The sequence below is a fragment of the Nomascus leucogenys genome, chromosome 23, assembly GCF_006542625.1.
Source record: "Nomascus leucogenys isolate Asia chromosome 23, Asia_NLE_v1, whole genome shotgun sequence".
In the NCBI taxonomy this organism is placed as follows: Eukaryota; Metazoa; Chordata; class Mammalia; order Primates; family Hylobatidae; genus Nomascus; species Nomascus leucogenys.
In genome coordinates, this window is record NC_044403.1 from 20765445 (window position 1) to 20789769 (window position 24325).

Sequence of the window (24325 nt, forward strand, 5' to 3'; positions counted from 1 at the left end):
AGAGTCAAGGGGAACTGGGAAGGAGACACCCTCACCAAATATATGGCAACTGTAAATACCCAGGAGAACACGGAAAACTAAAACAAAAAAACCCAGGTTTACATCAAGTTTAAACTTTGGTGGCTATCTGTAAAATAAAGGCCAGTGAAGCAGGGGTTAGGAATGGAATGAAAAACAAAAGCACAGTGCTCCAGGATCACTGCCTGCATGAGTTTAAGACAATGGAAAACGAGGCAGAAGTTAGCAAATTAAAAATGTCTCTAGTTTAAAAAGAAAGCTCTCTTAATGTGTTTGAATCTCACTCAAGAAAAAGATCATGGCTCCACATCAACTCTCCATGTGCCTAATGTGCACATTGCCTCAGATTTTGTTAGATCTGTGACGTCCTAATCTTTCCTGGTAAACTTTTAGAACAATTCTTCTCCATACGCTGCTTCTCACAGCCCAATATCTGTGGCTTCCCAACTGTTTCTATGGAAACAACTTAGAAAGTTGAACACTGAATGTTCATCTGAAGATGTATTGAAATCTCTCTTCTAAGAACCATCCTGTGATTTGAATGCCCTTTCAGTCTATCTTTTAGTAAACGGTGTTTACCCCAAAAACTGCTCTTCTGAGCAAGTATTCTGGGAGGGGTGGTGATCTAGCCAGTATACAGAGGTAGGGGACTTGTCTTGAAGCTGCTTTGCATGGCAAGCACTTTGTTTTTACTTAGCCTGCAGTGTTGATTTGGGATAGCTGAGAGAGAAATTACAGAAGGGCCTAGGTACACCTCCTCCCAAGCCACCCACCCCCTGGCCTCACTGCCAATGACTGAATGATTTTATGCCTTTATTTCATATTACCACCAAGTAACAACCAAGAAAATGTTTCTTTTGGGGAGACTTTATGTGGTAATCTATCACTAATGTAAACTCTATCGTTAAATCTTTTGTTCAGAAGAAATATAAAAAAGACCACATAACCCAGCTAATTAAAAAGGGGAAAAGAATAATTATTAATGCTAGTGTCTACCTCTGGGTCACTATGGCCTTGGTGATGTCATTTCATACATTATATCTCAGTTTGTTCAATTAATAAAATGAAAGAATAAAACACTATATAGAGACCAGATTGTTGCAGGAAGGCAGGGACCCCAAATGGAGGGACCGGCTGGAACCGCGGCAGAAGAACATAAATTGTGAAGATTTCATGGACACTTATCAGTTCCCAAAATTAATACTTTTTAATTTCTTACGCCTGTCTTTATTGCAATCTCTGACCACAGTTGTGAAGATTTCATGGACATTTATCACTTCCCTATTAATACTCTTATAATTTCTTATGCCTGTCTTTACTTTAATCTCTTAATCCCATTATCTTCATAAGCTAAGAATGTATGTCACCTCAGGACCACTATTGTACAAATTGATTGTAAAATGTGTGTGTTTGAACAATATGAAATCAGTGCACCTTGAAAAAGAACAGAATAACAGCGATTTTCAGGGAACAAGGGAAGATAACCATAAGGTCTGACCACCTGCAGGGTCGGGCAGAATAGAGCCATATTTTCCTTCTTGCAGAGAGCCTATGAACAGATGTGCAAGTAGGGAAGATATCGCCGAATTATTTTCCCAGCAAGGAATACCCTGGGGAAGGAATGCATTCCTTGGGGGAGGTCTACAAATGGCCGCTCTGGGAGTGTCTGTCTTTAGTTGAGATAAGGACTGAAATACGCCCTGGTCTCCTGCAGCACCCTCAGGCTTACTAGGATTGGGAAATTCCAGCCTGGTAAATTTTGGTCAGACTGGTTCTCTGCTCTCCAACCCTGTTTTCTGTTAAGATGTTTATCAAGACAACACATGCACAGCAGGACATAGACCCTCATCAGTAATTCTAATTTTGCCTTTGCCTTGTGATCTTTATTGCCCTTTGAAGCATGTGATCTTTGTGACCTACTCCCTGCTCCTACACCCCCTCCCCTTTTAAAATCCCAAATAAAAACTTGCTGGTTTTGTGGCTCAGGGGACATTATGGACCTACCGATACGTGATGTTACCCCCGGAGGCCCAGCTATAAAATTCCTCTCTTTGTACTCTTTCTCTTTATTTCTCAGACCGGCCGACACTTAAGGAAAATAGAAAGAACCTACGTTGAAATACTGGGGGCTGGTTCCCCCAATACCAGATGTTGGAAGTAAAACCTTTGATGTTTAAAGTTTAGTATTTGGTATATTAAAAAAATCAATAAATTTTAGATTTTTTAAAATGAATATTCCACAGAATTATAACATTAAGTACTTTTTTAAAAAATCCAAAGAAAATACTGAATAATCTGTCATCCTAATAGCTAGAAATTATTTCTATTTATTTTTATTTTCAAAGCTATACACTTTGCCCAATAAATATCAGATTTGATTTTTAAAGGCACAAATTACAAGAAAATAAATCAATTATTAGAAACTTAATTAAAAATAGTACTTTCAGAATATGCCATGGGGTCAGTACAGGTTCCAGATAATCTCCTACAATTTGTATTTCTACTCCATGAACCAAATTATTTGGTTAATTAGGGCACACCATTCCCTAACCATCCCAGATAACTCTACACATAATAATTTGCACACAGAGCCATGGGTTGTTAGAATAATATTAACTCTATTACTTTTTAAAGTGATTGCTTGTTCTTGTTTTGTTTTTTAGCTAAAATACACCTGACATGATAAACAAAATGTGATATGTACATACCATGGAATATTATTCAGCTCTAAAAAGGAAGGAACTTCTGACACTTGCTACAAAATGGATGAACCTTGAGGACATTATGCTAAATGAAATGAGCCATACACAAAATGACAATACTGTGTAATTCCACTTATATGAGTTATCTAGAGTAGTCACATTCACAGAAACAGAAAGTAGAATGGTTGTTGCCTAGGTCTGGAGGTAAAAGGAAAAGTTGTTACTGAGTAAGTATACAGTTTCAGTTTTGCAAGATGAAAAAGTACTAGAGATTGGGTGTATATACAGTTAATAATGAACTGTATACTTAAAATGGTTAAGATAGTAAATTTTATGGTGTATGTATTTTTTGACAATTTAAAATGTTTAAATATATATATTTCTGAAAAACAGGAAAGCACACAGAGTTCTCAACTCTAGAGTTACTTGAGAAAGCACAGCAAGAGACTTTAAAGATCACATAATCCATCCCCACCCCTATCCCAAACTTACAACTAGCTACTTACAAAGACCTACCAACCAGTTACTTAGCAAACACCTGAATGTAACCTGTATTAGGGAATCCACTGGCCTCCAATCTAGAAACCAATTCTTTACACTGATTCAAAAATTTTTTTCTGGGAAGTTGCCAATTATCTGTCCTAGTTTTAATTTCTGGGATCCCTCTCTCACATGTAAGTCCTTCAAACACTCAAAGGTATCAATCATAAGAGACATATGATATGGTATTTAAGAGCTCAAGTCTTCACAATCAAACATCAAGCCAAATCCTAGCTATATCTCTTATGAACTATGTAATCTCAAATTTCTTAATTTTATTGAGCATCAATTTCCCTATTATGAAATGGAATAATTATTCTTTTTAGCTCATATGATTGTGATGAGAATCAAATAATATATGTCTGGTTCTTAGTGCCTGGCTTATAGTCACACAATAAATTTTAGCTTCTATTATTATCATTACCATCACTGGTGCTAGCATTGTATCTCCCAGTGCCCTCCCTCACTCTTCTCACCTCCAAGTTAAACACCTCCACCTCTTTCAACCCATTACTTGAAGAAGTATTGTTTCAGGTGTCCTCAGCATCCTGGTCATTCTCCTCTGGACACAATGTGATATGTCTGTGCTTTTTAAAGTATGGTTCTTGGAACTAGATACAATCCCATGTACAGTCTGACCAGAGAAAGGGAGGGCAGAGCTATTTCCTACCTACTCCAGATAGCAACAACAATTCAATTTCTATAACGTAAGATCTTGAGAGCTTTCTTGGCATTCACATCACCTACTGATTCAATTAAAACTTCCAAGCATTTTGAACACATACTTAAGCCACTCTATAATTGTGCAATTGGATTTTTAGCACCAAGTGAAAAATTTAGCATGAACATCAAATTCAATCTTGCTAGTCAGTCTCCACCTTGCAACAAACATATCAGGCTAAAACAGCACCTTTGTCAAAGTGAAATCATTAATAAAATACTGCCCAACAAAACAGTTTAAAGGAAATTCATTTTTATCATGCTATGTACTATCACAGGCAGGGAGGAAGAGAAGCATATGCTACAGGAACTTATAAAATCTGTAAGAAATTTATAAAAACAATTTGCAAGCATTCTTTGAGAAAAAAGCTGCTGTCAAATTGGTCCGTTTAGCAAAATTACATGCTTCTAGTTAATGACGGCAAAAGTGGGCATTTCTGTCACACTATCTTTCCTCAAACCAGGAAAACAAATAAAAAAAAGCTGGGCGCAGTGGCTCACACTTGTAATCCCAGCACTTTGGGAGGCCGAGGTGGGTGGATCACGAGGTCAGGAGATCGAGATCACGGTGAAACCCCGTCTCTACTAAAAATACAAAAAAAAAAAAAAATTAGCCGGGCGTGGTGGCGGGCGCCTGTAGTCCCAGCTACTCGGAGGCTGAGGCAGGAGAATGGCGTGAACCCGGGAGGCGGAGCTTGCAGTGAGCCAAGACTGCGCCACTGCACTCCAGCCTGGGCGACAGAGCGAGACTCCGTCTCAAAAAAAAAAAACAAAGAAAAATAAAAATAGAACACAAAATAGGAAACAGCCGCATTCCCAAACCACAATCTATGAACTAAATGCACTGAAACTTGCACTCAATTGAGAAAGCTCAGTAAGAGCAGGCAAATACATCTTGCAGATATATATTGCACATATATTGCAGATCTTCAGCAATGAGCAGAGTTCACAGAATTAATAATCATGACAACAATAAGATGATTACGATGATGACAACTGGAAGTGTATTGAGTGCCTACTGTCCCAGGCACTGATCCAAGCATTTTGCATGTGTTAATTCATTTAATCCTCACATCAACCTTATATGGTAGATATTATTATTATTATTATCTCCCATTTTATCAACAAGAAAAATAAAATTTAAGAGGTAAAATGACTAAGATCACAGAACTAGCCAAAAGAAAAGCCAGGATTCAAACCCAGGCATCTGACTGCAGAGTCCACTTGTTGTTCTAACCAACAAGTTATACTACCTCCCTTGTTCCACAAATAGAGCCAAACCAGTAATTGCTTGCTTGGAAAGACAAAGTCTGGGGTCACAGAGGCACCAATGAGCCCAATTCAACACCACAGACTCAAAGGGAAGTAGGACCGAATGAGGAAAAGTTCAAGCTGACATCTTCACAAAAAGCACACTGTAAGGACAGCAGGTTAGAAAAGTAACTGGGCATAATCACTCTGACTGGGCCCAGTCAGGAGACAGAAGCCAAACAGTAGTTCAAAGAGGACAAGTTTAACATAAAAAAATTACTAAGCAATGACAGGAGAGTAAACATAAAAATGAGAAGAGAACTCTAAAATGTCCCCTAGGACTAAGAGACAATATCCAAGGCAGGACAAACTTGATATTTAAAAGGGCTCAGACCCGCTTTCACAGATCAGTCAACAAAGGTGAATTTGGAGTTCAGAGGCAATAAATTGATAACTGGCACAACAAAGTCAGTGAAGGAAATGCCAAACCAGCAGCCTACAGTCCTGTGAAAAGCCTCCTCCTAGCCAGGATAGAGACATCCACACAGGAAGAGTGCTGGTGTGGAGCCAGCTGACTTAACAGGCCTGGATTACATTCTTGCTTCCAACGGCCCTAGATCACCCCTTTGGCAATAGCCAGGCTGTCAAACAACTGCCCCATTTAAATATAAGTAATAATCAGAAAGGAGCCATGTTTAGTACTCATTCCACAAGATACCACAAAGCTCTACAAATATTCAAGAAAGAAGTAACAACAAAACATAACAAACAATTAGCTAAAGAACAAATGCTGGACAAATCACACCACAAGGTGGAAGAAATAATGAACATATACTTCCCCATGGAGTCTGAGAAATTTAGGAAAATCGTCTTCTCTGAAATAAGCACTCAGGAAAACAATGGAAAAAATAACAAACCAATTTTAGAAAAGAAATCCTCATTGGAATCAGCTAAAGGAACAGATATTGCTGAAAACAGAGTCAGAGACATAAAAAGAATAGACTAGTGAAAATCAAGCAAAATGTAATGGAAATAACTACAGCTGGCAGTTCTGAACACTCATCCTACATTCTTCCAAGCCCTTTTAATGTCTTATGTCAGGCCAGGGGTGCTGGCTCCCGCCTGTAATCCCAGCACTTTGGGAGGCCAAGGCGAGTGGATCACTTGAGGCCAGGACTTCAAGACCAGCCTGGACAACATGGCGAGACCCCGTCTCTACTGAAAATACAAAAATTAGCTACGTGTGGTGGCAGGTGCCTGTAACCCCAGCTACTCAGGAGGCTGAGGCATTAAAATTGCTTGAACCTGGGAGGCAGAGGTTAGAGTGAGTCGAGACCATGCCACTGCACTCCAGCCTGGGCGACAGAACAAGACTTTGTCTCAAAAAAAAATTCTTATCTCAGTAAATCTTCATAACAACTATGTGAGGTAGACACATTACTGTCTTCACTTTCAAGATGAGGAAGCTGAGGCTCATTAGTTTAAGTAATTAGCGGATGTGGTTTGGCTCTGTGTCCCCACCCAAATCTCAACTTTAATTGTACTCCCATAATTCCCATGTGTTGTAGGAGGGACCCAGTGGGAGATAATTGCATCATGAGGGCAGTTTCTCCCATACTGTTCTTATGGTAGTGAATAAGTCTCATGAGATCTGATGGTTTTACAAGGGGAACCCTGTTTCGCTATAGTAACATACACTATTAAAAGATAGCGGGGCAATATCTAAAAAGTCCTCAGAGAAAGAACATGCAATTTGATGTCCAAGCATTCTGACCCAGCCATGACATCACCGAAATATAAAGACAAGCACACAAGCGCTCTGAGTTATCATACTCCTATGCTTTCTTTACATCACAGAAGACTAGGGGCCAGTTCTTGGCCAGCCTTTTGAGAGGAATAAATACTTTTATACTAATTTTTTTTTTTCAGATAGTGCAAAAACAAACCTCCGCTTAAGGATTACAGACTGCAAGTTTTGATTAGAGAAGTCTTTAATAATATTTTTTCTATCTATTTACAGAAAGACAATAAGAGAGAGTGAAGTAAAAGAAGTCCACCAACTTGCCTTAAGAGCAGTCCACCAACCTGCCTTAAGTCCTACTCAGGCTGAGGAGCTAGGCGTCAAATCCAGCTTCCAAGCTTAGGGCACTTAGCACTCACTCGCTTCGTTGCTACTTTCAGCCACCACCCAAATTTTTAATGAATGAAAGGTTTTCAAAGAATAAGAGAGAGGGCACTGATTTCATAACAAATCATTATAAATGAGCTTTCCACAGCTATTGCTTTTCCTCTTAGGAAGACTGAAGATGCTGCTTAAATATAATAGGATTTCCAAAATGGTAGAGAGGAAAACACAAATAGGAAAGTGATGCAATTATACCATACCCAAATGTTTTCAGGAAATATACTAAAACATACACTATTCCATAACATATACTATACTATAGTATACACTATACTGGGCATATACTATACAATAGACTCTACTGCAACTAAAGGTAAATAATTCATATCATGGGTTAGTTTACTCAAGAGCATATAAAGACTCTGAAGTTACACAAATAAATCATAAAAAATCATTTTGCTCTGATATTCCCTCCAGTGTTTGACCTGCAAACTTTAAAATGGCCTAAGGAAAAAAAAAAAAAACATATACTTAGGAGATAAGCTGTCCTACAGGCTTTATGAATGTCATATTGGCCTTCTGCTACTAATTAACCTCATTTTATGCATGTGAGCCAAACATCTTTCCTTCCTGAGCTTAGCGAAACTGCTCTTTCATAAAAAGGCTGCTGAGATCTGTCAATAGCGCACTATTACATCAAGCCTTCCTTCAGGTATCACATTCATAAATGAGCACAGTGCTGATGACAACAGCCAACACTTACTGACTAACATATGTCAGAGGTTACTAGACCTCCTAAGTACATCCATCTCCTTTACTATTTCAGATAACCCTAGGAGGTAAATATGTAGTAGAATGTGTGGCATAGAGTGAATGCTCCATAATAATGTTATTGTTATAGATGAGGAAACTAAAGCTTAAAGAGATTAAGTAACTAATTAGGTAAAGACTGGATTTGAACTTGAGCCTGTCTCATGCTCTCAGCTACCACTCCATCCTGACTTCCTCACACATGAAAACAGTGGGGATGTTGGGGCCAGCTGCAGTGGCTCACGCCTGTAATCCCAGCACTTTGGGAGGCCACGGCAGGCGATCACCTGAGGTCAGGAGTTCCAGACCAGCCTGACCAACATGGAGAAACCCTGTCTCTACTAAAAATACAAAATTAGCCGGGCGTTGTGGCGCATGCCTGTAATCCCAGCTACTCGGAGGCTGAGGCAGGAGAATTGCTTGAACCCAGGAGGCGGAGGTTGTGATGAGCCAAGGTCACACAATTGCACTCCAGCCTGGGCAAGAAGAGCGAAACTCCATCTCAAAAAAACAAACAAACAAACAAAAACAAACAAACAAAACAGTGGGGATGTTAACTACGAGAACATAACACAGTAGCCCCAACAGGACAGCAGTCTCAGGACCCCAATTACAGGGTAGCCAAAAAGAGCTATACAAAACAACTTGTACCTAATGCAAAAACTAAAAATAGTATTTTGGGTGGAGGGAAGAAGGGGCAAGAAGGAGACAAGGAAAAATGCAAGTGAACATTTTCTTAAAACCCACATCACATGAAAGAACACATGCCTACTATATCTGGGCCTAAAAAAGCATCAAGCATACCTCAGGGCTCAGGGCCAAGCTGCCTGCCAAACAGGCCCACGGACTAGGCTATGGGAACCCCAACCAGTTCCTACAACTAATACTCCAGGGAGTGATAACACCACAGCCATGGGGCATAAGAACACAAAAGAGCTCAAGAGTTGCTCAAGCAAGATTTTCATGCATTCTCATTCTTAGAGAATAACAATGACCTACACTGAAATAAAAAAAAGGACTCTAAAAGAAAAAAAAAAAAGAAATAAAGCTAAATGTGTCTGACATCTTATTACCCCTCTGGGAGGATATCATTCTACACAAAGGACATACAAAGTAAAAAAGTAAAAAATTAATCCTGCAGGTAAAGGGCCACATCTCTCATTTAATTCCGGTGTTATGCACACATTCCAAGGCAGATACTATCAGTGTTCCTTCCAATGTTCCAATGAGCCCATATTAAAAAAAAAAAAATCTGTCTGAGGTCATGAAGTCTGGGGACAGAAATGCAAACTAATATCCAACCTAGCGTCATCCAAATGGCAAGGTTCACTTCAGGGTAGCATACTGGAAGCTCCTTGAGAACAAGGACCCTGTAATCCCCCTGCAACCTCAAACTAGCTCTCCAACCAAAACCCAAATAGCCCTCTCTAGAGATAACTATGAAAGCAACTGCTTTTCCCTCTAATACAAATTATCAGCAAATAAATGTTTATAGCTTAATGCTTAAAACTTATCTAGGTAGAGCCATTAATTTTTCTAAAGCCTAATGTTTAAAATTTACTTGGGTGGAATAAATATACTTTTATTAAAATATCAAGTTTCTAACAGTACAATCCTACCCTGGAGGTTTAGGAGGAAAAAAAAAGAAAAGGAAAAAAAACTTGGAGCTGCTGCCCGAAGTACTGAATCAGCTCTGGAAGTTGTCATCACCCCTAATGCTGCCTTAAAGAAGATTCCATACATTATCTTCCATTTATAGGTGCCAACTCATTTCCCCTGCTTAATGTCGGCAGCTGGAGACTGACCAAGTGGAATCAAAAGCTCAGGATTTAGAGTGAAAAGACCCCTGACGTTCAAGGCCGAGCTTTCCCAATACTTGTGAGATCCTGGACAATTCAATTAGCCAAATAACTCTCATTTTCTCTTCTGTAAACTAGGAAGGGACGTAAATACCTGTCCCACCTGCCTCATGGATGCGTCGTTGCTGTCATTAGGTGAAAGGGATGATCCACAGAGGGCCACTCGCCTTCCCGCCGCCCCCGCCCAGGTCCGGCCAAGACAGAAGGCGCCGGAGTCCCCGCGGTGCCTGGTCCGCGGCGCTCGGGAAGGATGCTCCTCTCGCCAGCCTCCCCTCGGGACAGCGGCGACCGGCGTTCTGACACTCCCCGCCGCAACACCTGCTCGGCGCCCTCTCCCCGCGCGTCTCCGGGTTCGCCCCGCGCCCGCGACCCCTGCCCCGCTGGGAGCCCCTCTCGCCCTCTGGTGGCACTCGGACCCCAGCCCCAAGGGACTGCACCCTCCTCGCCACCCGGCGTCTGCAGCTGAGTCTGCGTTGAGGCCAGGGCCCGACCGGCCTCGCCCCCAGAGTCTCGCCTCCCCTTATTCCAACACCGGCGGGGACAGGGTGGTCGCAAGGCTGCGACTCCTTACCCGGCAGCTTGAGCGCCCTGGACAGCACGGTCGCCATGGCGGAGGCCCCGGTGCGCGTGCGCGCGCCCGCGTTCTGCCGGGAAGTGTAGTTCCGGGCGGGCGGTGCATGGGGCTGGGACCGGGAAAGGTGGGACCCGCTTGCTGGAGACAGAGCCGCGGGAGGCCAAGCCAGAGCACACGCTCCGCAGGCTTTTCTCCCACCCTACCTATGCAGGTCACCTCACCACTCCGAGTCTCACTTGCCTCGTCAGTGAAATGGGGAGAAAATACCCCGTAAGCTTGCAGTGAAAATGATTCGAACGAGATATTTAAGGAGGTGTGGATTGTGCAATGTGCATGGGCTTTGTAATCACGCAAACTGGATTTGAATCCTGCCTGAATCACTTACTAGCTAGGCCATCTTGGGCAAGTCCCTTGGGGCGTCTGAGCTGCAGCTGCTTTTTTTTAATTAAAGACATACTACCTACTTCACAAGCTTGCAGTGAGAATTAAATGATATGACCTGTTTAAAACACACAGCACACAGTAGGCACCTAGTAAGAGTGTTTCTATTATGCTTCTTAGGTAGAAGTTGAAGTTTCCTGGAGCTCGAACCCTCCCAGTTCTTTACAGCTGTCTACTCAGCACGCTACGCTGCAGCTTCTAGTTGAAGGGTGTAGCAGGAGGAACTGACTGTGTACAGACATCCAATAGATGCAGCATCTCCAGCTCCTCAGATTTCAATGCTTGACCTTTAAGGCATCTGCACGCTCCCCATAATCACCCCAGCTTTGCCCGAATGATTTTTGCGGAGAGGCCGATGCCCAGGAATTCCTCCTTCCTTGGCTTCCTGAGCTTTGCCCCACTTTGTCTTCCTTGTCCCTCTGGAAATCTCTTTCATCCCTCCACAACTTTTTTCCATTTTCACATAGGAACTGCAGCTCAGAATAGTATTTCTCAAATTTAATGTACTTTTTTTTCAATTAAAGAAAAAAATTCAAAGCAGCTGCCAAATGAATCAGGATCCTTGCCTTTTACATAGAGAATACCTGTGAGTTACTTTCTAGCTACCTAGTGGAATGTGAATACCTTTGTTGCCCAAACACCCACTGAGGTCACTGTGGAAAATGCAAACACCCAGGCCCTCTCTGACTTCTGAACTTGGCTTGCCTCCCTGACAAGTACAAGAGTGACAGGGGCGGGATGCCTATGAACAGCCTAACCTGCCTGGCGGCCGTGCCTTCTTGAAGAAATTACTTTTCTGAAAAATCACAACTGAAGTCAGAAAATCAGCTTCTATTTTTCCTACATTGATCTACAGTGAGAATGTTCTTCCCCAACCTTCTCAAGTTCCCATAACTCATAGAGGGAACCCATATTGCTGGTTATTACCTTTGTAATACTCCAAGTACTGCTCAAAATCTCTAAGTGTCCTGCATGGACTTCTGATCAAATCTGGCCCTCTAATGCTTGCCTTTCCCTGGGCAGTGTGGCCACTTCTGCTGGTCCTGACTACCCCCACTAGATTTCACCACCTCCTCTTGGAACCAATGCCACTGTATCTACCAGCAGCCACCTCCCTTCCTCCTTGGTTCCACTGCGCTGCCAGGCCCCTCAAAAACTGCCTCCTCTCAAAAACTGCTGCCTCTTCCTGTATCTCCCACTAAATGCCACCTCGTATTTTAGTGCTCCTAAAATGTCAGAGCTGTGAAGGGCAAAGGAAACTAGGGAATACTGCCTCTCTCTCCTTTTTATGTTACACTTTATTAGGAAATTGCCAGTGCTATGCTGCTACTCCTTCAGGTTGAATGCAGTATTTTCATTAGACAGAGCTTCTATTTTTACTTAGCGGGTCAACCAGAGCAAGATAATTGCTGTAACAAACAACGTCAAGATTTCAGTGATTTTAGAGTGTAAAAGTTTATTTCTGCCTGTGTCACAGTCAAGGTGGGGGTGCAAGTAGACTGCACTGGGGCTGTATTCCTCCCAGCCATTCAGGGACCCAGGCCCTTCTGTCTCCAGCTGCTTCATCCTTAGGGCCTCGGAGGCCTCCACTGGATCGTTTGCATCCCAAATCATGCAGGAAGTTTTATGGGCCAGGCCTGGAGCTGGTGTACGTGACTTCTGCCCACATTTATTAGGCTAGAACTCAGACAGAGAATATGTGTGCCGGGAAGGTATGAGCCCAGGAAGAAAAGGAGACGAGTTTGGGGAGCATCTAGCCAATGTCTGTGACACTGGTCACCCCATGCTTTTGTAAATTACAGACCTGAGTTCTTGAGTTATTGATGGTGGGAAAGGGTTCAGGCGCTGCTCTCCTTAGGACTGCCTTTCTCCTGTAGGGATTAAGGCTTTGTTCCTGAGCTAAGTTTCTTGTAATGACTTATGGGTCTAAGCTGAAGCTCTCCCAGGAGGCTCCTCACTCCCTCTGCAGAGAGATTTCTGGAAGCCATTCCTACATCTATCAGCAGAGGATAGACAAATCTGAACTCCACTGACTTATCTGAAGCTGAAGGTAGTACCCTCTGCTACACTGGTGCCAACTGTAGCCAAGCCTCTGCTACACTTCCTGACAAAAGTCAGGAAGCAGTAATTAGTATGAGATTAAAAAGCAAAAAGAAAATGTCATAGCAAATAGCAATGAGGGCAGTGAGATTGAGAAAAACCAAAGAGGTGCACAGCAGAGGACATTTGGGGGTTAAATGCAGATATCAAGGAGCCTGTGAAATCAGTCCTGCGTGGGGATCAGGAAGTTTGAAACGCATGTGTACCGGTGGCATACTCACTTCTCTTCACACAGAACTGAACTGTGCCCAGGAGTTGCATGGCTTGTCATGAAGACAAACAGGTTTATGTTCCCAGAATGTCCTTTGATAAAACACAAGGGCTCATCTCACTCAGATCATACAGACTTCCAGCCTATAAAACTTTCTAGAGTCTAGACTATAAAATGCTTTGTGGGCCCTGAAATTTAAACAAAGGCTTCTTCTTAAAAAGCCTCTGGCTGGAACATATGTTTGAGAACAGTGTAATTAAGGACAGACACACCCAAGCCAAATGAGCTCTTGGTCCTCCCATCCCTCATTCTAGCATGTTCATGTTGACCGAAGGACCTGTAGTAGCAGTGTAGATGGTAACAGCCCCCATTCACTGAGCACTCATCACCTAGAAGAGAAGACAGTGTTTGGGAGCCTTGCCAGTCTTGATCAGCCCCTTCACTGGCTTCCAAAAAAAAATGCAATGGGCCAAGTATATTGTGACTTGGGGAGTTTTCCTGAAGATTCAAGGGGCAAGGGAGAGGGATCAAGGCACGTAGCATTCCCCCCACCCCCGCCCCCCCAAAAAAAGCTCTGTTAGATGCATCTCTTCTCCCAGGTCTCTGCTCTTGGCCGCATCACTTCATCTTCCCCACCACTAAGACCTCTTGGGTCAGTTCCACTCTCAGGCTTTCTCCTCCTCCCTTATTTCCTGCCTTCTGCTGCCGTTAGCTTCAACATGAGGCTATAGTCTCACCTCCATCCTATGGGCAGAAACTTTCCATGGAAGGTAAACTCAGATGGATAAAGCCATTTGCCCAAAGTTACACAATTCCCAAGGACTTGAAGAAGGATTTGAACGCAGGTTTTTCTGTCTTTTAATCACAAGCAGTGACGTCAGATGCATGGCATGTGTGCTCCAATTTGTCTTTTCTGCTTCCAGGGCACATGCCAATCACCACACTCTGACAGTGGGCCCAGACATAGCTTCAGAATCTCTCACTCCACTATCCAGGGGGCCACTAGCCATCAATTGGATTCAGCTCAAAAATTGAAAACTATTTGTAATCCCTGCCTCACTTATAGCATTGTAACCAGACTGTAAACTCCTTTGTGACAGTACTTGATTCATGACAGATTTCAGTGTCGAATGTAGCTGATATTTGGCCAACATTTGTTCTCATTGGTTGGGAGTGCTAGCTGATTAGTCAGACGTGTTCTGGTTAGTCAGGACCTATGCAGTACTGTGTTTTTCTTTTCTTTTTTTTTTTTTAATATAACCAAGATTTTTTTCTTTTTTGAGACAAGGTCTTGTTCCATAGTGTTTTTCATGTTTAGATTATATCCCTGTTGAGTCTTCTCAGTTCTGCATGTCTAGCTCACTGGTTAAGTCCTAAGTAATCCTCTAAAAGTCAGTAAATCAGGTTACCACTGGCTATGTGACTGAAGTTCTTGGAACACTTCATTTTTCTGCACATCTTAAAGTATGTATTATAGGCAGCTGTGTGTTGTAATATGAATATATATACCATATTAAATTTGAATATCTAATATTAAATTTGAATATATATCTATTATATTAAAACTCCCATACTAAATGTTGAGTTCTTAAAGAATGGAAGTGAAATTTTGTATCTTTTTAGCCCTACATAATGCATAGCAATATGGCCCCAGATGTGTATTGGATAAATGTGAATGTAAGAATAAATAGCCATCACATTATGAGAAAAGAATAAAATCAATTTAGAAAAAAAGGGGGAGGACCTTATTCATTTTATTTATTTATTTATTTTGAGACAAGGTCTGGCTCTGTTGCCCAGGCTGGAGTGCGGTGGCACAGTCTCAGCCCACTGCAACCTCTGCTTCCCAGGCTCAAGCAATCCTTCCCACTTCAGCCTCCCGAGTGCTGGGACTATAGGTAGGCACCACCACACCCGGCTAATTTTTGTATTTTTTGTAGAGATGGGGGTTTTGCCATGTTGCCTATGGTGGTCTTGAACTTGTGAGCTCAAGTGATCTGCCCACCTTGGCCTCCCAAAGTGCTAGGATTACAAGCGTTAGCCACCTTGCCCAGCTGGACTTTATAATTAATAAAACTTTTTTCCTACGCTCATATTCCCTGCTTTGGATAATGCAAATATTCTCATGTTCTTTCACCACTCTTCTCCATACCAATGTTATCGTCCAAGCACCCAGGCTGCATGACTTGGGGAAACGCCGTCCCTCTGCCTGTAAATCTCAGCAGTGTGCGCATGCTCCATGTATGCCTCGTGGCTGTCACTTCTCCCTATCCCTCCTGTTAGGTGGACTCAGCATTTCTGGTAATTACCTCTGCCCATTTCATGTCTGCACATCTGTAAAGAATTATAAGGCCGGGTGCGGTGGCTCATGCCTGTAATCCCAGCACTTTGGGAGGCTGAGGCGGGCAGATCACCTGAGATCAGGAGTTCAAGACCAGCCTGGCCAACATGGTGAAACCCCATCTCTACTAAAAATACAAAATTAGCCGGGCATGGTGGCACACACCTGTAATCCCAGATACTCGGGGGCCGAAGCAGGAGCATCACTTGAACCCAAGAGAAGGAAGTTGCAGTGAGCCGAGATCGCCCCTTGCACTCCAGCCTGGGGAAAAAGAGTGAAACTCCATCTCAAAACAAAACAAAAAAAGGAATGGTAACACAAAACAGGAAAAGTTGACACTTAGTATCAAGTTACTGCTCCTGGAGTCCACTGACTATAGCCTTCTCATGAAGCCATTCCTAGCCAATGCTTTCAGGGAGCTGGATATAAAATAGTAAACAAATCACGTAAGCTCCTTCAAAGGCCTTGCAATCTAGGGGAGAGACAGACATTAAGCAAGCAATAAATAAATGTATCATTACAAAGTGTGGCAAGCACAATGAAGGAAAAGAACCTAGTACTGTGAGAAAGAATCACAGGGACATCATAGATTAGTTTGGGGAGTGAGGAAATGAATGGCTGTCTGAGAAACCCATACTTAAGCTGACGCCTGAAGAATGGGTAGAAGTTGTTCACGTAAAGGCTGAAGAACAGGACGTGTAAAGGTCGAGTCAGAAAAAAGCTTCGTTCAGCCGGGCACGGTGGCTCACGCCTGTAATCCCAGCACTTTGGAAGGCCGAAGCGGGCGGATCACTTGAGATCAGGAGTTCGAGACCAGCCTGGCCAACATGGTGAAACCCTGTGCCTACTAAAAATAAAAAAAATTAGCCAGGCGTGGTGGTACATGCCTGTAATCCCAGCTACTCGGGAGGCTGAGGCACAAGAATTGCTTGAACCTGGGAGGCAGAGGTTGCAGTGAGCCAAGACTCTACCACTGCACTCCAGCCTGGGTGATAGAGACTCCATCTCAAAAAAAAAAGAAAGAAAGACAAAAGCTTGATTCTATGGAGGAAACCAGTGTGCCTGAGGATAGTTTCAATCTGAGAAGCAAGAGGCAGACAGGAACCTGATCATGCAGTTGCCTTGACACTGAAGGACTTTAATTAGCAAAGTTGATGTGATCCAACTGGCTGCTATGCAGGGAATAAACTGGAGGAGAACAAGAATGGAGACAGGAAGACCAGATAGTTACAAGCAAAAGGTCCTGGTGGTGGATTCAGTTACTTATGCTTTGTCTCCCAGACACAACGTGTGCACAAATTCTCACTTTTCACCTGCTTTCTTGTTCTGACAAGAAAGAAAATATGGGTCCTGTTTATTTTTCTCTTATTACACAAACTATTAAGACTAACAGAACTCCTGTTTCTTCTCCTGCGAGCCTGACTGCAAATGAGACAGTCACCCATACCTACCCTGACACATTCCTGCCACCCCAGCAGCTGGTCTTCCTGCAGCCTCCGTCAGCTTTCACCTGGGGACTGAACCAAATTGTATGGACACTGAGGCTTCCTGGCTCTCTTCTCCCCTGAGAGATGCCATGGCCATCTAGAACCATTGCATTAGGTGACAGCCCAATACACAGTATATGGAAATAAATTCCCTCTAAATTGAGCTATCATGAAGGGAAGGTAAACAGCCATCAGTTGAGATATACTATATAAAAGTAAATTATCAGTCAGCTGTGGTGGCTGACACCTATAACCCCAGCACTCTTGAGAGGCTGAGATGGGAGGATCGCTTGAGGCCAGAAGTTCAACACCAGCCTGGAAAACATAGGGAGATTTCCATCTCTACAAAAAATTTAAAAATTAGCTGGGCATGGTAGTACACACCTGTAGCCCCAGGCTGAGGCAGGAGAATTGATTGAGCCCAGGAGGTCAAGGCTGCAGTGAGCCATGATTGCACCACTGCACTCCAGCCTGGGCAACAGAGCAAGAACCCGTCTCAAAATAAATAATAAATAAATAGGCCAGGCGCGATGGCTCATGCCTATAATCCCAGCACTTTGGGAGGCCAAGGCAGATGGATCATTTGAGGTCAGGAGTTGGAGACCAGCCTGGCCAACATAGTGAAACCCTGTCTCTACTAAAAATACAAAAATTAACTGGGCATGATGGCGGGTGCCTGTAATCCCAGCTACTTGGGAGGCTGAGATAGGAGAATTGCTTGAGTACAGGAGGTGAAGGTTGCAGTGAGTCGAGATCGTGCCACTGCACTCCAGCCTGGGTGACAGAGGAAGAATCCATCTCAAAAAATAATAAAGAAAGAAAGAAATATAAAAATAAATTCTCCCTAACACACAGTCATGCTAAATACTATCCATAGTCTCACTCCTACACAGTTAACACTTTCATCTTTCTTTATTTGCAGCACATTGTTTAATGTAATTTTATGAATGACCTAAGAATTACTTTTTTTTTTTTTTTTTTTTTTGAGACGGAGTCTCGCTCAGTCGCCCGGGCTGGAGTGCAGTGGCACCATGTCGGCTCACTGCAAGCTCCACCTTCCAGGTTCACACCATTCTCCTGCCTCAGCCTCCCAAGTAACTGGGACTACAGGCACCTGCCACCACACCCAGCTAATTTTTTATATTTTTAGTAGAGACAGGATTTCACCATGTTAGCCAGCATGGTCTCGATCTCCTGACCTCGTGTTCTGCCCACCTCAGCCTCCCAAAGTGCTGGGATTACAGGCATGAGCCATCGCACCCAGCCAAGAAATACTTCTTAAATATTTTTTATTATAATCTTGCCTCCAAGATAATCTAATAAAACCTGATCATCTTTAACTTCTGGCCGCTTTCTGGGTTTGGAAGCAAGTTTGGTTTGTCAACCTGGGGTTTCATGTGAGGCTTAATTTCTCTCTAGGATGACATTTGAGGGTTTTTTGTATTTGTTTTGTTTTGGTTGTTGTTTTTTGTTTTTGAGATGGGGTTTAATTATGTTGCCCAGGCTGGAGTGCAGTGGCACGATCACAGCTCACTGCAGCCTTGACCTTCCTGGCTCAAGCAATTCTCCCACCTCAGCCTCCCAAGTAGCTGGGACTACAAGTGTGAGCCACCATGTCTGACCCAGTTGAGGTTCTGAGAGGAATAATCACAATGGCAGAGCTAAAAGTATGCATGTAACCACAGACTAAAAAGAGTTGTGAGACAAATAAATCTACTGTAACTTTGCCACTGCAAATATTTTCATTTCTTCTTTTATGTTTTATTCCTTCCAAGAGTTTATCTTTAAGGAACTAAAGGCTCTGGAAAATTTTTCAAGGACCTCTGTACGAAAAGCTACTTTTTACTTGTCCAGTTCATAAAATCTCACTCACTTCTTTTTCTTCTTTCTTACCATAAATATTCTCCTTTTATATTTTAGTCTTCAAGATCTGGGAATTTTATTCTTTAATCAAATGATTAATTTTTGGTCTCTTACCCCAGCCTTAATGACCAAAGGAGGATTGTTTAGATTTTTCTGAAAGGTATTTCCTAACACAAATCATTTTCTTTCTTTCTCTGACTCAATTTTTAAAACCCTAGTTTTATTCTTCTCCTGAGAGGTTTTGCATGAAGCTGATCTTTTTTCCCCTTCCGCAATCTTAAAGAGCAACACTGGTCTGATTTGAAGAGACATTTTGTGATAAATTTTTCCCCATCATTTTTTAGGGGAACACTTATTCCCCAACCCTCAGATTCCCATGTGGAGGAGTTTTCACTAGAGCATCTTGTGAGTCTCCTGACTAGTGTTCAAAGGAAGGAAGCAAGTCATGCTTAGCATAGCTGCTTCCCCTTGAGATTCATTCATTGATTCATTTTTCAAATTATTCAGGCTGAGCGCAGTGGCTCACGCCTGTAATCCCAGCACTTTGGGAGGCCAAGGCAGGCAGATCACTTGAGGCCAGGAGTTTGAGACCAGCCTAGTCAATGTGGTGAAACCCCATCCCTACTAAAAATACAAAAATTAGTCAGGCATGGTGGCGTGCACCTGTAATCCCAGCTATTCAGGAGGCTGAAGCCGAAGAATTGGTCAAACCTGGGAGGCGGAGGTTGTAGTGAGCACCACTGCACTCCAGCCTGGGCAACAGAGAGAGTGACACTCCATCTCTAAAATAAAATCATATAATATAAAAAATAAAATTATTTATTCAACAAATATTTGAGCGGTCATTACCGGAAGGCCCTGTTCTAGATGCTGGGGATGTCAGACCAGACAAAACAGACAAAAGTCTTTGTCCACATCATGTATGTTTGTGGGAGCTATGAGGTCAAGCAGAGGAGGAGGGAAATAGTTAAGTAAAATATATGCTGTGTCAGATGGTGATAAGTATTACAGAAAAATAGAATAGAGAAGGGGAGATGCAATGTGGAAGTTGCAGGGAGTGGTGGGCAGATGTCCAATTTTAAACAGGATGGTTAGGGGACGCTTCAGTAAGAGGATGATATTGGAAGAAAGATCTAATAGAGGCATCATGAATAAAAAGAACTTGGAGGCAGAAGCATACCTGTTCTGTTCAAAGACCAGCAAAAAGGTTGCCAGAAAGGACAGTTCTTTTTTTTTTTTTTTCTGAGACAGAATCTCGCTCTGTTTTCCCATGCTGGAGTGTGGTGGTGCTATCTCCGCTCACTGCAACCTCCAACTACCAGGTTCAAGAGATTCTCCTGCCTCAGCCTCCCGAGTAACTGGGATTACAGGCACCCACCACCACACCTGGCTAATTTTTGTATTTTTGTATTTTTAGTAGAGATGAGGTTTCACCATGTTGGCCTGGCTGGTCTCAAACTTCTGGCCTCAAGTGATCCACCCGCCTCGGCCTCCCGAAGTGCCGGGATTACAGGTGGGAGCCACCACGCCCAGCCAGGAAAGGATGGTTCTAGGGAGAGATTAGAGATTAGATGAGGTCAGATATGGCCAGAGTAGGAACAGATTCTGTAGACTTGTTAGGGAAAAGTAAAGACTTTGGGTTTTAGTCTAGATTAAATAGGGAGACTTTGAAAGCTTTGAGATACAGAAGTGTTTATTTGACTTAGATTTTAAAAGTGTCCCTTGAGATCACTTTGCTGTTTTGAGAACAGACTGTGGGGGTACTGGGAGTGATAAATCACTTTCAACTATTACAATGACCCAAGCCAGAACTGATGGTGGTTTAGACTAGAGTAGTATCCGTGAGGGTGGGGAGAAGTGGTAGGATTCTTAACTTAATTTGAAGGTAGAGCCCACAGGATTTGTTGAAGAACTGAATGTATGGCATGAGAGAAAAAGGTGTCAGGGACCGTGGTGAGTCTTTTGACCTAGCAACCAGAAGACTAGAGAAGGGGAAAACAGAGAGGAGTGGGATGGGAAGCAGACATCAGGGGTTGGTTTTGGATGTGTCAAATTCAACATCCAATTGGACATGCAAGTGGAAATGTTGACTAGGCAGTTGCATGTATGAATCTCAGGAGTTCAGGGAGAAGTCCTAGGTAGAGATATAAATTGGGTAGTCATTTGGTAGATTTGATAGTAAATTCGGTAGCTAATGCACATAACCCATATTTAAAGTTGGGAAATGGAATAATATCACAAAAAGCATGTGTGGTGCAGGAGGGGAGGGGAGAGTGAACGCTGCAGCATTTCACTATGCACAGTTCAGGGAGAAGAGGAGAAAACAGCCAGAGAAAGCAGCAGGCATAGCCAGTACGATCAGAGGATAACCAGGAGAGTTTGGTGTCCCTGAAACCAAGCAAAAAAAGTGTTTTTGGGAAAAGCATAGTCAATTATTTTAAATGCCATAGAGAGATCAAGGAAGAAAAAAGGTTGAAGAGTAACGTGCCTGCCTGCAGAGAGCACACACTTTGTTCTACTCTGCTGTGGTTTAAGGGCCTGCAGTTGTCCCGCTGTGCTAGCCTGGGTACACCTCTCTAATTCAAAGAAAGAATTTGCAAGCCCCTTTTACAACAGATCTAAACCATGTCATTCAGCGTAGCTTTCTTTCAATAGTGAAGCTGATATTTTATCTCCATCTGTCCATCTCTTCAGTCTATTCCCAGATCAATCAGAGCTATGCAGAGAAGATGGGTATTAATTTACTGAGTCCCCTGAACCTTCAGTAATCGTAAGTATTCCTTTTATTTATCTCTGCTTAGTAGATGTGAAGTTTTGTTCTCTTACACAGTAGATTTTCTCAGTAGTATTATCTTATCTACTTCTTGCTCTATCTTAGAGAGATTCTCTCTAAGGCAACTTTCTTCTTCTCTAGTCAAGCTTTTAACATCTATTATGAGAGTCTTTGCAGATGTCCCTACGGAGGATTGGAGAGAGGCCCTAATCCATCCCTGTAGTGACTCTTTCTCCTTCTGGGAAGCAGATGGGATTAACAGACCATTACTAATTATTGTTCTTAAACAAGGCACTGCAAGATTTATCAACCTCTTCCCAAAAGCCAGGCTGCACATCTGACACAAAGAGGAAAATGTCGACTATTTTTTTTTTTTTAACAACTTCACCATGAGGAGTCCCTCTTTGCTGAGAAATTGTGCTTTGTATTTTTTCCTGTTTCTAAGAGAACAGGCATACACTTGTCCTTCGGTGAACCAAATGAAGTCGGGGATAAGATGTGATATCTGTAAGTCCACAGGATCTGCTTTGAACAAAGTAATATATTTGAAGCGAAAAGCAATCCTTCTTGAAATAGTCACGAGGTCGTGCCTGCAGACACTTAATTGCAAGGGGTCGGCAACCTGTCTTTCATCCATGTCCTGACAAACAAAGACACACTACATGTGAGCCAAAGACCACTGGAAACTTCAAAAAGGCCTCTTCAGGCAGAGGACAGGAGCCACGAGGGTCATACCTGGTACTGTATGATGAGGATAAAGGTGATAAGAAATTCTCTAATGGCCTCTGTCCCTCCGTGTCTGAAATTTCTATCTCAAGATCAAAAGAACCAAGGTACAGCCTAGGTAAGAAAGGGCTCTTGTCCTAATTTTGGAAGAGCCTAAAAATGAAACCCAGGAGAATTTCTTAGAGAGATGATATTGCCTGGAGTTTCCTTTCCATGAAATTAGACATTTCATTTTCATTCTTTCTTTTACCCTGGAGTTAAAGACTTGTTTGGTTTTTTGGCTGTTTGTTTGTTTTGCCTTGTCAATACCTTAAAGATTTTTAAGTAGGATTCTTAGAGAGATTCACATGAAGCTATTTTCTTATTACCATCACAAATACTTTATTTTCATCCTACCCCCCATCACCCTCCACCTCAAAAATATAAGATTTTATTCTTTTATTCAGGAGATTGTGCATAAAGTTACTTATTTCAGTTAGAAAAAAAAATTTTATTTCTGTATTTCTTTTTATGCCTTGGCCTGAAAGTCATGAAACTCTGTTGTCTTATTCCAGAGATTTTATTTACCTAAAGCTACTCCCTCCTTCACTAATAGAGGTTCTAAGACAAATAGATTTCTCATAAAGAACTTTCATGTGACCTAAACTTGTTCTTTAAGACTACAAATTTTTTTCTCAGCTGTAAAAACTTATAATTGAGTTTTCTTATTGAGAAAATCTGTATACATCTTTTCTCTTTCACCTTGAAACAGGGGCTAAAATATTAGACACTGAAGAATTGTATTACCCTTTAGTTTCCTATTACATAATTCTTTCCAAGTAGAATAACAATTTAACTTTCAATCTATCTTCCATTACATCATTACTCAGGTTTTAAAATATTCATCTCATTGGTGATCTATCATCTCTCCCAGTTTCTGGTACTCAAAAATGTACATGTTCTTCAGTTTTAATTTAAGTGAAAAATGAAGGAGAAAATTTGGTAAACATTTAGTTTAAGACGGAATAAGAAACAAAAAAACTTCTTTACTCCTAAATACAATGTATTTGCCAGAGGTATTGTTCACCTATCAACTTTAATTTCATGCCTTCTCAGTAAATCCAGAATGACAATTTCAGAGTGAAGATCAAGCAGTACAGCCCTCACAAAAAAGGGGCCCTAATTCTGAGCATTATGCCTCAGAGAATGCCACGCTATGGGGTGTCTTCCTTGAAATCTAAGTCCCCTCCAGTGGCTGCAATGCCAGTTGACTGAAGCATGCCCCTGCTATTTCCTGTTTCTCTCCTTGGGGAACCTGCCCCAAGCACATGCTGGTGAATTTAGCCATGCATTTGAAACCAAACTGTTTCTATTGATGAGGCTCTACTAGAAACACTTCCCCAGGTCTTCCCCCATCCCTGCCATCTTCCCACCCCACATAGCCACCCCACCTCACCCCTACCCATGTCCCATTTCAGCCCTGCTGAAAGGGATTTGTGTGTATGTGTGGTTGTTTCTTTTAATAACATTTTATCTCAATGTTGGAAGGGATCTCAGAGGTCTGCAAATCTAATCTCCAGCGAGTAGCAACTGCTTCTTTAATCTTCAGTCATGTTATCTCTGCTGGGACATTCTCAGCTCCCCCGAGCTCAGGGCACGTGGCAGATAGCCACATTGTAGGGCTTTGAGACTATACCTGTGACTGCCTCCAGGAGAACTGATGCTGTCTTCTGAAGCCAGAGGGAGCAAGGCCAAATCCCTGCTCCATACATCAACCCTGAAAATGCCTGAAATATTGATGCAGT

At 42.3% G+C, this 24325-nt stretch overlaps 1 protein-coding gene across 1 annotated transcript in view; it reads right to left on the minus strand.

Annotated features, from left to right (window-relative positions):
- FAM234B (family with sequence similarity 234 member B) overlaps positions 1 to 10744 on the minus strand; it is a 38519-nt gene extending 27775 nt beyond the window's left edge. The window contains exon 1 of the mRNA XM_030804573.1: positions 10597 to 10744. Within this exon, the coding sequence (XP_030660433.1) occupies positions 10597 to 10633 (37 nt within the window). The 5' untranslated portion in view covers positions 10634 to 10744. The remainder of the gene's footprint in view (positions 1 to 10596) is intronic.
- Between the last annotated feature and the right edge of the window lie 13581 nt (positions 10745 to 24325).